Here is a 12,691-nt window from a genome sequence, read left to right on the forward strand (position 1 = left end):
ACACCTTGTAGGTCATCTAGTCCATCCTCCCCCCACCCCTCACCCAAGCAGGAGACCCTGCACCATTTCTGACAGACGGCAGTCCAGTCTCTTCTTGAAAGCCTCCAGTGATGAAGCTCCCACAACTTCCGAAGGCAACTTCTGTTCCATCGGTTGATGGGTCTCACGGTCAGAAGATTTCTCCTTATTTCCAGGTTGAATCTCTCCTTCATCAGTACCCATCCATTATTCCTTGTGTGGCCTTCAGATGCCTTGGAGAATAGTTTGACTCCCTCTTCTTTGTGGCAGTCCCTGAGATATTGGAAGACTGCTATCACGTCTCCCCTGATCCTTCTCTTCACTAGACTAACCATGTCCAGTTCCTGCACCTTCTTAAGTAGCTCTTCTTAAAAATCAAAGTCGGGGGGGAAAAGAAATTTTCTGCTGAACCTCTCAAACAAACACAAGTAGGGGAGGGGAGGACCATGGGTTTGGAGGAATTCTGGGAGCTGAAGTCCATTGGTCTTCAAGTTGCTCAATTTGGAGATTCCTTGTCTTTGGATCATTTTTCTGGTTTCTCAATCTAGTCTGCAGCTCTTGGGATCTCTTGGTGGTCTCCTTGCCCTTCTCTCTACACCTGACCCTGTGTAAGCTGCCAGTTCAAATAACATTAGAAGGAACAACCATTCTCAGAGGTAAATTAGCAGGATTTCTTTAGGCTACTTGGAAAGCTTTTGCACAGATCTCTCGGGTAGAAGATTTCTGCCTTATGTCTCTGCACCATCCCTGGCCAATTCTATTCGCCTCTCCTTCCTCAATATGCAACGACACGAATTAGTGTCAATCTCACACTGCATTTAACCCGCTATCAGGGTTTATATAATACACTGCATCATCTAGTAAAGTGGCTGGGTTCACACAACACATTAAGCCACTCGCAGGGGTGCACAAACAAATTTAAGATTAAAACTCACCAAACATGGGGTTATGTGGGAATCGATCTGAATAGAGCAGGGATGGCTAACCTTTTCCGGACCGTGTGCCAAAGCCCCCAAAATTCAATGTGCGTGGCACCTCCACAAGCCATGCCCCCGTGCATGCGTGCATGTCCCCATGCATGCGTGCGTGCCCCCCGCATGTGTCCCACCCCCGTGCATGTGTGCACCCCCTGCACGCGCCCTACCCCCCCCCACATGCACAGCAGAGACCCAAGGACCAGATGGCCGGTGGGAGGTGTGCACGCCTGCGCATCAAAGCTAAACTAGGGCAATGGCTCACATGCCATCAGAGTTGGCATGGCACATGTGCCATAGGCATGTGCCATCACAGGCTTAGGGTTTCAGCTGAGTGTATTTAAGCATGTGGTAAGAACATGAGTCGGGGTATGTGGGTATGTGCATGATGCTCAGGAGGAAACCTAAAACCACCATATCCCAAACATCTTTATTTCTGGCTGCAGTAATCCAAAATTTCCTGACTTGGCAACATGGTTTTTTTAAGGGGTTCTCCTAGCACAAATTCTCTAGTGCTCTCTGAGCTTGGTGGTTTGCTTGCATACGTTTCATTACCCAACTAGGTAACATCATCAGTGCTACAGAATGTGGGGCTTGCCCCTATTTATATCTTGCCCTGCTGGCGTTGACAGAGATAGCAATAGCAATAGCGCTTAGACTTTATATACCCCTTCACAGTACTTTACAGCCCTCTCTAAGCGGTTTACAGAGTCAGCCTATTTGCCCCCAACAATCCGGGTCCTCCTTTTACCCACCTCCGAAGGATGGGAGGCTGAGTCAACCTTGAGCCTGGTGAGATTTGAACTCCCAAATTGCAGGTGGCCGGCAGGCAGCAGAAGTAGCCTGCAGTGCTGCACTCTAACCACTGCGCCACCATGACTCGATATGATTTTCTCCTTGGTAGATATAATCTACCAATCTGCTTTCTGCCTCATTGTTTGTCTGGTATTAATCCCTGCTTATCTGGGGGGGGGGGGGACCACACCTCCACCAACACCGGCAGAGCAAGCTACTGTCTTTAAACAGGGAGCAAACCCCACGCTCGTTCACACTGATGATGTTATCTAGTTTGGTAATGAAACGTCTGCAGGGAGGGGAAAAAAATCAACGTCAGAGACCACCATGGACTCCATTATTCGATGTGGGCTACAGATAATCTCTTCCATTGGTTCCAATAGATGAGATTATCTGTAGCTCACATCGAATGAAAAGAGGCCATGGTGTTCTTTGAGCTTGATTTTTTTTTTGCCTGGAGACGTTTCATTACCCAACTAGATAACATTATCAGTGCTACTGAGTGACTGTTTTATAGCTTTTTCCTATTGCAAATCCCCTTCTATGAGATCCCATGGCACAATCCATCCTTTCCCTCATGGTTTGCCAAGGCTGGCATCAAATTCAACATCACAGACCCCCTTATTCAAACCAAGTGTTCCCACTGTATAAGAAAGGCGTAGCTCAAGATCGTGCCAAGTCCCAGAGAGACAGATAAGAGCAAAAAAAAAAAAAGTTTTATCTATCGTTGCATGAACTTTATGAGCATACCAACCTCACCAATGAAGTTGGGCCTCTTACATGTCATTTTAACTACAGATCTAACGTGAAGTTGGCCAGACCGCTATATTTGTGCTCTTTTTAATGATGTTTGCTTATTTCTAGACTATTTCAAAGTGGATTGGTTGGGTTATAACGTAAAAACTGTATGCTAATTCAGCACCAGGCTGAATTGAATGGAATAGAATAGAATGGAATGGAATGGAATAGAATAGAATAGAATAGAATAGAATAGAATTCTTCATTGGCCAAGTGTGATTGGACACACAAGGAATTTGTCTTGGTGCATATGCTCTTAGTGTACATAAAAGAAAAGATAAAAAATAAAAACCAGGAGACTGTGAGTTCAAGCCCCACCTTAGCCATGAAAGCCGACTGGGTGACTTTGGGCCAATCGCCAAGAGGCCCCGAGTTCTAGTCTTGCCTTAGGCACGAAAGTTGCCTGGGTGACCCTGGCCCAATCACTAGGAGAGCGAGAGTTCTAGGCCCACCTTAGGCACGAAAGCCAGCTGGGTGACTTTGAGCCTGTCACTTTCTCTCTCTCTGCCCATCCCACCTCACAGGGTTGTTGTTGTGAATAAAATAGGAGGGGGAAAAAGGAACATTTAGGTATGTTAGCCACCTTGAGTTATTTATCCAAATAATAAAGGCAGGATTTAAAAAATCTAAAAGAAGACCTTCCTATCTACCTGATGTATATGGTCACCGCTGGGAATTCTGGCGGGTTGAATTCTACGCTTCTGGAAGTCCACAAAGTTTGTTTCTTTGTGAATGAGGTGGTCCCTATTTTTCTACTTGCATTTTTACATGCTTTCGAACTTCTAGGTTGGCAGAAGCTGGGACAAGTAACGGGAGCTCACTCCGTTATGTAGCGCTAGGGATTCGAACCGCCGAACTGCTGACCTTTCTGATCGACAAGCTCAGCATCTTAGCCACTGAGCCACCGCGTCCCTCCTCACTCAGATTAGGAAACCCTACTTGGGCTGCACCCCAAACATTTCCCCTTCTCCTTTTGCTTGGCCGAGTCCAAATGCTACAAGCAGCACCTATGTAGAGCCTAGCCTGCTCCATTTGGTGTCTGGGGAAGCCAAAAATCTGTGGAGATTCCCACCGTGCAATTAACCAGCTGGCTTGTCCAACAGGGGAAGCTACAAGGACTTCAGTGCACCTGTTGGGTCTCCCCCCCCCCCCCCGCTTTGGGGACAGCCTCCCACAGCAATGCAATCTGACAGGGGTGAACCGAGATTTGCCCTAGCAATCCACCGCCAGTTAGCTGTAAAACTTTCGCCATCAACTTCTTAGGAAGAAAAATCCCAATTCTCTCTATCTTGCACCCATTTCTCTCCGGGACACTTTGAGCTGATGCGCCAGAGATGCAACTATCTAAATAAAAGAGAAAATATACGAAAGCGGAGACTACAACGCATGAAGAATGGTTGCAGGATTTGGGGTTGGCTAATGTAGAGAAAAGAAGGACTGGGGGGGTGGGGGGACAGGATAGCAGCCTTCCAGTACTTGAGGGGCTGCCCCAAAGAAAGGGGGGGGGTTCCAACTCATTTTCCAAAGCACCAGAAGGCAAGACAAGAAACAATGGATGGAAACTAACCAAGGAGAGAAGCAGCCTGGAATTAAGGAGAAACTTCCTAACAATGAGGACAATTAACCAGTGGAACAGAAGTTGCCTCCAGAAGTTGTGGGTGCCTCAGAGGCTTTTAAGAAGAGACTGAACAGTTGTCCGAAATGGTATAGGTTCTTCTGTTTGAACAGGGGGCTGGACTAGAAGATCTTAAAGGTCCCATCCGGCTCTATTCTGATTGATTGATTGAGATGGATGAAAAGGGGGAAGCGATGCCAGAGGGCTGAGAAAGACGAGGTGAACGTCCCTTTTGCGGCCAAAAGCGATAGAGACCCCCCTCCCTCATGCCCGGTGGGGCCGGGATAACTCTTGCTTAAAAGTATTGAGAAGCGGCGGCACGCCTGGACCCGACTCAACTTTTGCAACCAAGCCCTCTTCACATGCTCAGAGGCTGCCTGCTTTTCCTCTTGCTCCCTCTTTAAAAAGCCTCCCCAGCGCGGCCGGGTCCCAGGAGGAGCCTTCCAGATGGAGAGGGAGGGGAATTGAGGAGAGGCACTCTGCCCATGGCCAGAGTCTCTCTGGCACCCAGGAGCCCGTCCCGCGGCGCAGGCTGGCGCAGAGGCCACTCACCAAAGTCTGCTCGTACTGCAGCGCCCGCTGCTCCAGGCCGCCGTCCGCCGCCATCCCGGCCGCTTGCTCCGGCGTCTCCGTTGGCGGCCAGCGGGTCCCTCCGGGCAGCCCTACCGGCGCTTCCCTCCCTTCGGCCGGGGTTCCTCGCTTGCCTCCGCCTCCCCACCGCCCCCGGGCGGGCAGGGGCGGGACGGGACGGGGCGGGACGGGACTGGCTTGCCGGATCAGGCCGGAGGGAGGTCCCGCCAGCCCCGCCGCTCCGCCTCTGCTGCCCCCGGGGCTCTGCAGTGGTGGGAGAAGCGGAGGCCGGACGGTCCGTCCGGAGGAGGCTTGGCGGACGGGCTACCGACTCGCGCGTTCTCCCCCGAACCGAACCGAGAGCATCAGCTAAGCTGGACTGTCCGGACTAAATGCCTCGATCAAGCGTGTACACGCGAGGTCTCGTTCACACAACACGTCGAACCCCCTTACCACATACACATATGTACACACACGCAGTCCTCGACCACACACACAAAACAGACGGACACAGTCCTCGATTTACAACAGTTCATTTAGTGACCTGCTCAAAGTGGCACAGCGCTGGAAAATAAAGGGACTGATGACCATTTTTTCACACGTGCAACCTTGTTTGGAGCCTCCCCATTTGATCAGGTGGTCGAAATTCAGATGCTTGGCAAGCGGTTCACATTTTATGACGGTTGCCGTGTCCCAAGGTCTCCCGATCCCCTTTTGCGACCGTCTCTCTGACAAGCAAAGACAGTGGGAGCCAGATTCATTTAAGTTCGTGTTGCCAACTTATCAACTGCGGTGATTGGTTTAGCAACTGGGGGAGGAAAGGTCATAAAATGGGGCAAAGTTCACTGAACCAATGTTTCACTTAACAACGGAAATGTTGGGACTTGATGGTGGTCATAAGTCAAGGACTACCTGCACCAGTGGTGTGTTTCAAAAATTTTTAAAACCTCTTCTGTAGGTGTGGCCTGCTTTGTGGGAGTGGCTTGGTGGCCATGTGACCAGGTGGACGTGGCCAACTTGTAAAATGTGGTGAAACTCACTTAACAACGCTCTTGCTTAGCAACCAAAATGTTGGCTCAGAAACTCTGGCATTTGAAGCACGCAAGTCTTAAAGCTGTCAAGTTACAAGACCCTTGCACCCCTAACCCTTTAGGTAAAAAAACTCCAGGGGTGTTCAAACTTGACAGCTTTAAGACTTGTGGACTTCAACTCCCAGAATTCCTCCTCCAGTCATGTTGGCTCAGGAACTCTGGCATTGAAGTGTGCAAGTCTTAAAGCTATCAAGTTACAAGACCCTTGCACCCCTAACCCTTTAGAAAAAAAAAAAAACCCAGGGGTGTTCAAACTTGACAGCTTTAAGACTTTAAGGTTTAGATAGGACTCTTAGAGGCAGGCGGGGCAATTGGTGAGCCAGCCAATCAATGAGCAGGGGCAAGCGTGGTGCGGACGGGCAGGGGGAGGGAGCTTGAACCGGTTCTAAACGCCACGGTAGATTTGTGGAACCTCTTCTAGAGAAGAGGTTAGAACTGGCAGGAACCCACCCCTGACTGCCCCCATTGCTGAAGTTCAACCATGGAGAGGGAAATTGAGTTTGGGCATTACCCAGTCATTGTTTACCTGATCGTGGCTTATTGAACCCAGCAGAATGCAGGTAATCCTTGATTTACAACCAGTTCACTTAGTGACCGTCCAAAGTTAACAACGGCACTGAGAAAAGTAACCTAGGATTGTTTTTCACACTTATGACCATTGCAGCATCCCCAGGGGCCACACGATCAAAATTCGGAAACTTGGCAACTGACTCATATTTATGACAGTCGGAATGTCCTGGGACCGTCTGATCCTCTTTTGTGACTTGGCAATCAAAATCAATGGCGAAGCCAGATTCACTTAACGACTGTGTTACTAACTTTACAACTGCAGTGGTTCACATAACAACTGAGGCAAGGAAGGTCGTAAAAATGGGGCAAAACTCACTTAACAAATGTCTCCCTTACCAACATAAATGTTGGGCTCAATTGCGGTCGTAAAGTTGAGTGCCTGTAGGCTGGTTCCAACAAGGCACAATTTATGGTAGTGACACCATTTGGCTGGGTTCACACGTTGCACTAAACCATCATGCGGTTAATTTGGTTTGGCTCAGCGTGGGGAAGAATCTGTTCAGCAAAACTCTCATCTTCTCTCTAACCCTGGTTTGTATTTAGTGTTTCCCAGCAGAAGCGAGGAACCTAAACATATAAACTTCAGTTCACACAACCTACAGCCGTAATGGCGAACCTATGGCACACGTGCCACAGATGGCATGCAGAGCCATTGCTGAGGGCATGGGAGGCATTGCCCTGTCAGCTCCAGCAGGCATGCGTGCGCTGGCCAGCTTGTTTTCGGCCTTGATTTTTGGCTGTTTTTCGCCCTCAGGAGACTTCCCTGAAGTCTCCGGAGGGCGAAAAACAGCCCAACGCGCAAACGGGAACGGACTTCCGGTTTGCACATTGGGCAGTTTTTCACCCTCCAGAGACTTCAGGGAAGCCTCCTAAAGCTTCCGGAGGGCGAAAAACGGCCCAACGGACAACCTGGAAGTTCGGGAACGGACTTCCGGTTTGCGCATTGGGCAGTTTTTCACCCTCCAGAGACTTCAGAGAAGCCTCTTAAAGCTTCCGGAGCAGTGGTTCTCAACCTTCCCAATGCCGCGACCCTTAAATACAGTTCCTCATGTTGTGGAGACCCCCAACCATAAAATTGGTGTCTCAGTTCCTAAGACCATCGAAAATATGTGTTTTCCGATGGTCTTAGGCGACCCCTGTGAAAGGGTCGTTCGATCCCCACGGGGTCCCGACCCACAAGTTGAGAACCACTGCTCCAGAGGGAGAAAAACGGCCCTACAGGCAACCTGGAAGTCTGTTTCCGAACTTCCGGTTTGTGTGTTGAGCCGTTTTTTGGGGGAGGGGGTGAGCATGTGCGATAGCATGCCTTCATGCCTTTGGCATCCGAGGAGAAAAAGGTTCACCACCACTGACCTATAGGATTAATAAACACAGCTAACACGGTGGCAGGCTGTGCCCTGATAAATTTAGCTTCACATGAACAAAACACTGAACTGCCAACTTCCCCGACTCTTGTTTTATGCTACATTAGCATGTTATGTGAATTCAACTCAGGCAACCATCTTGCATCATGGATTGGTGGGGAGGGAGTGGGGGGCTCTCACCTGTTCCCTCTAAATAAAGGAAGGAAACAGAATTGTTCCTCGTTTAGAATTTTAAGTCCTGCTGAGCTGGAAACATTTCAGAAAACTGGAATTTAATCCTGCCTCTCCTTCCCTATTCCTGGTTGGTAGCAAAGTTCAGCTCTGCCTTTTACTTATTACACAAACTTGATAATGGTTTAGCACAGGCTTCCTTGACAGGTTGTGCTCAACCATAAACCAGGATACACCAGGCTTCACAAGCCAGAGTGCGTTGGGTGGAAAGAAACTATGTTTTTTTAAAAAAATATATACATATTCTGGATTCAGACAATACAGATAGTCTTCGATTTACAACAGGGCACAGTAGTTAGAATGCAGTATTGCAACCTAATTCTACTGACTTCCAAATGCCAGCAGTTCGATTCTGACCGACTCAAGGTTGACTCAACCTTCCGTCCTTCCGAGGTCGGTAAAATGAGGACCCAGATTGTTGGGGACAATTGGCTGAATCTGTAAATCGCTTAGAGAGGGCTGTAAAAGCACTGCAAAGCGGTATATAAGTCTAAGTGCTATTGCTATTTCGGGATTAGCACTGAAAAAAGTGACTTATGACCTTTTTTCACACTGGCGCCCATTGCAGCATCCCCATGGTCATGTGATCAAAAGTCAGCCACTTGACAACTGACTCATAATTATGACTGTTGCAGTGTCCCGGGATTACAGGGGGCCCCTTTTGCGACCAAGTCAATGGGGAAGCCAGATTCATTTAACAACCATGTTCCTAAATGAACAACTGCAATGATTCGCTTAGCAACTGTGGCAAGAAAGGTCGTAAAATGGGGCACAAACTCACTTAGCAAGTGTCTCACTTAGCAACATAAATTTTGGGCTCATTTGGGGGTTGTAAGTTGAGGCCTACCTATAATAAACTAAGCCAAATTGGATTAACTTGATTAGGGAAGGAATGCATTTTTCTGGATTTGCACAGTAGTTGAACTAATCTGACAGGCTGAATTCATGCAACATGCTAAGCCTTAAAAAAAAAAATAACCAAAGTGAATTCTAAGGAAACTCAGCATGTTACCCAAATGAACTCAGTGACCCTTTTTATGTGTGCTATGAAAACATACGTAGCTGCGGAAACAATAAGCTAAAACTAAACCGAACACACCAACCCGTGTTCCTAATAATGGCACATGTTTTGCAAATGTGTCACTTTATTTGTTCTTGTTCCATTGATTGAATGGGTTATTCATGAATAAATTAATTAAGGCAGCTGATTAATAGCGGATTGCTTAAATACAATAACTATTGCATCTGTTTATTTTGACTAGATCCATTTCATAAATGTGTTTTGTGGTTGTTGTTCGTTGCGAAGTCGTGTCCAACCCATCGCAAACCCATGGACAACGTTTCTCCAGGCCTTCCTGTCCTCTCCCATCCTCTGGAGTCCATTTAAGCTCATGCATACTGCTTCGGGGACTCCATCCAGCCACCTCATTCTCTGTCGTCCCCTTCTTCTCTTGCCCTCAATCTTTCCCAGCATTTTGCTCTTCTCCAGGGAGTCCTTCCTTCTCATTAGGTGGCTAAAGCATTTGAGTTTCATCTTCAGGATCTGGCCTTCCAAAGAGCAGTCAGGGTTGATCTCCTCTAGGACTGACTGGTTTGATCGCCTTGCAGTCCAAGGGACTCACAGGAGTCTTCTCCAGCACCAGAGTTCAAAGGCCTCCATCCTTTGGTGCTCAGTCTTTCTTATGGTCCAACCTTCACAGCCATACATTGCAACTGGAAAAACTGGAAAAATGTGTTACTTATTAGTAAATAAAATTAAATACATGTTTTCTGTGAAGGCCACTCTTCATTCTCTCTCTTTCTTCCTCTCTTTCACCCATACGAATTATGACACTGTTGCAATAAAACTATTAAAAGATTGGGCTGATTTGCTTAAGTTGAACGCTAGTGGTTTTCCTTGGGGAAGGTTAATCCATTAAAGAAAAAGTTAATAATTAATCATACATATTTATCTAATCCTTCTTTGCAGAATTCAGGGCAGTCTCCTTTTTTCCTCTTTCTATTTCTCCCTCTCCCCAAAATAACAAGAAAATGATTGTTTCAAGGTTAAAAGCCTCTTTGCTTGTTGAGGATGAGATTCTATCTTTCTAAGCATTCAGAAAACCTTAGACAACGTTAGACAGAAGCTTACCTGTGTGATAGACACAGGGGTTTGGACCAGGGGTCTTCACCTTGACAATTTTAGGATGTGTGGACTTTAGTTTTTAATGTCTAGGTTTCTAGGTTCTATCATATCTCAAGACTTTAAATGGACACCAAACATCAAAGACATCATCAAAAAAGCACAACAAAAATGTTCTTTCTGCAGCAGCTCAGGAAGCTCAAACTGCCCAAGGAGCTGCTGATAACAATTCTACCAAGGAATTATTGAGACTCTCATTTGCACCTCCATAACTGTCTGGTTTGGCTCTACAACCCAACAAGACAGACACAGACTGCAGAGGATAATTAGAACTGCAGAAAAAAACAATTACTGCCAACCTGCCTTCCATTGAGGACCTGTACACTGCACGAGTCAAAAAGAGGACTGTGAAAATATCTACAGACTCCTCGTATCCTGGACATAAATTATTTTAATTCCTATCTTCAAAACGACGAAAACTGCATATCAGAATAACTGGAGACGAGAACAGTTTTTTCCCCAAATGCCATCACTATGCTAAACAACTAATTCCCACAACACTGTCAATAATTTACTAAAACTGTATTACTATTATTCTTCCTTCCTAGTATCTATCTCTCCCCACTTATGACTATAACCATGTTGCTTGTATCTTTCAATTTATATTGTTTTTATTTATTTCCTAATACAATTTGATAGCTTATTAGTAACCTTGACTATCACTAAGTGTTGTATCTTTTGATTCTTGATGACTGTATTTTATTCTCCTTATGTACACTGAGAGCATATGCACGAAAGACAAATTCCTTGTGTGTCCAATCACACTTGGCCAATAAAGTATTCTATTCTATTCTATTCTATTCTATTCTATTCTTTATCTACCACTTTATAATGCCTTGATAAGGCCGTGCTTAGAATATTGTATTCAGTTTTGGTCACCACAATGTAAAAAAAGATGTGGAGACTCTAGAAAGAGTGCAGAGAAGAGCAACAAAAATGATTAGGGAACTAGAGGCCAAAATATATCAAGAACGGTTGCTGGAACTGGTTATGTCTAGTTTAATGAAAAGAAGGACAAGGGGAGACATGATAGCAGTGTTCCAATATCTCAGAGGTTGCCACAAAGAAGAGGGAGTCAAGCTATTCTCCAAGGCACCTGAGGGCAGGACAAGAAGCAATGGATGAGTTTCCATCCATTGCTTGTAGGCACTATCCACCATGTAAGCATCTTCATTGGCTGTTCTAAAATGGGTTGCTGGATATACATGTCGTCCTTGACTTAACAACAGTTCATTGCAACAGTTCAAAGTTACAGCGGCACTGGAAAAAAAGTGAGTTATGACCGTTGTTCACACTTCTGACCACAGCAGAATCCCCACAGTCGCACCATCGATGCTTGGCAACTGATTCATATTTATGACAGTCTTACCATCAACCACCAAAGACTATTATTGGCACTTCTGCTCTCCATACACCATATTTGTACCCTATCCATCACTTTCTTCTCCCTCTATTCTCCTCCTCCCTACCTCCTTTCTTCCCTCTGTTGTCCTTCTCTACTTCCCCTTCCTCTTGCCTTCTCCTCTCTCCCCTTTCCACTCCTTCTTTCTCTCCTCCTCTTTCCCCCCTACCTTCTCTCCTATCCCTCTCTTCTTCCCCCATTAGGGATATTTTTAACAGGCTTCAACGAGCAGATCTATATGAGTTGGGCTGCAACACCAGATGGCCCCAAAGAGGTCCTGTTTTTCTCCGTTGCCACCTCACAATCATCCTGACTTCTTGTCAAACAAGCTCTTTTTTTCCCCAGCCTCTTCCTGTCTACCTACTACAAGATGGACAACAGTGACGTCCTTGGCATATTCCTATGTGCCAGATGTCTGTAAAAACACCTTTTCTAGGTGTTGTGCAATGGTTTCAAAGGCAACACAATAAAAACAGAGATCTAGAAACGTGATAGTACAAAAGAGAGAATGACAAATGCCAATTCTTGAATTAAAGACACAGCTTTATTTTAAAGGCTGGGTTAACCTCAAGAAACATGCCAGGAGTCATGCACCAAGAGCAACGGGTTTTACAGATTATAAAACGGGGCAAAACTCACCTAACAAATGTCTTATTTAGCAACAGAAATTCTGAGCTCAATTGTGGTCGTAAGTCAAGGACTACCTGTATAGAATAGAATAGAATAGAATAGAATAGAATAGAATAGAATAGAATAGAATAGAATAGAATAGAATAGAATAACAGAGTTGGAAGGGACCTTGGAGGTCTTCTAGTCCAATCCCCTGCCTAGGCAGGAAACCCAACACTACTTCAGAAAAATGGCTATCCAATATCTTAAAGACTTCCAGGGTTGGGGTATTCACAACTTCTGGAGGCAAGTTGTTCCACTGATTAATTGTTCTAACTGTCAGGAAATTTCTCCTTAGTTCTAAGTTGCTTCTATCCTTGATTAGTTTCCACCCATTGCTTCTTGTTCTACCTTTGGGTGCTTTGGAGAATAGTTTGACTCCCTCTTCTTTGTGGAAACCCCTGAGATACTG

At 46.1% G+C, this 12,691-nt stretch overlaps 1 protein-coding gene and 1 long non-coding RNA gene across 3 annotated transcripts in view; both read right to left on the reverse strand.

Moving 5' to 3' along the window:
* Positions 1 to 4,886, reverse strand: part of CLCN2 (chloride voltage-gated channel 2) — a 144,199-nt gene extending 139,313 nt beyond the window's left edge. For both annotated transcript variants that reach the window (XM_081953625.1, XM_081953624.1), the window contains exon 1: positions 4,753 to 4,886. In XM_081953625.1, coding sequence (XP_081809751.1) covers positions 4,753 to 4,806 — 54 coding nt within the window. In that variant the 5' untranslated portion in view covers positions 4,807 to 4,886. The remainder of the gene's footprint in view (positions 1 to 4,752) is intronic.
* Positions 1 to 12,691, reverse strand: part of LOC309392436 — a 198,426-nt gene that overhangs the window by 145,778 nt on the left and 39,957 nt on the right. The gene's annotated exons all lie outside the window — the stretch shown is intronic.

The sequence above is a fragment of the Natrix helvetica genome (assembly GCF_964273705.1).
Source record: "Natrix helvetica genome assembly, chromosome: 5".
Lineage (NCBI taxonomy): Eukaryota > Metazoa > Chordata > Lepidosauria > Squamata > Natricidae > Natrix > Natrix helvetica.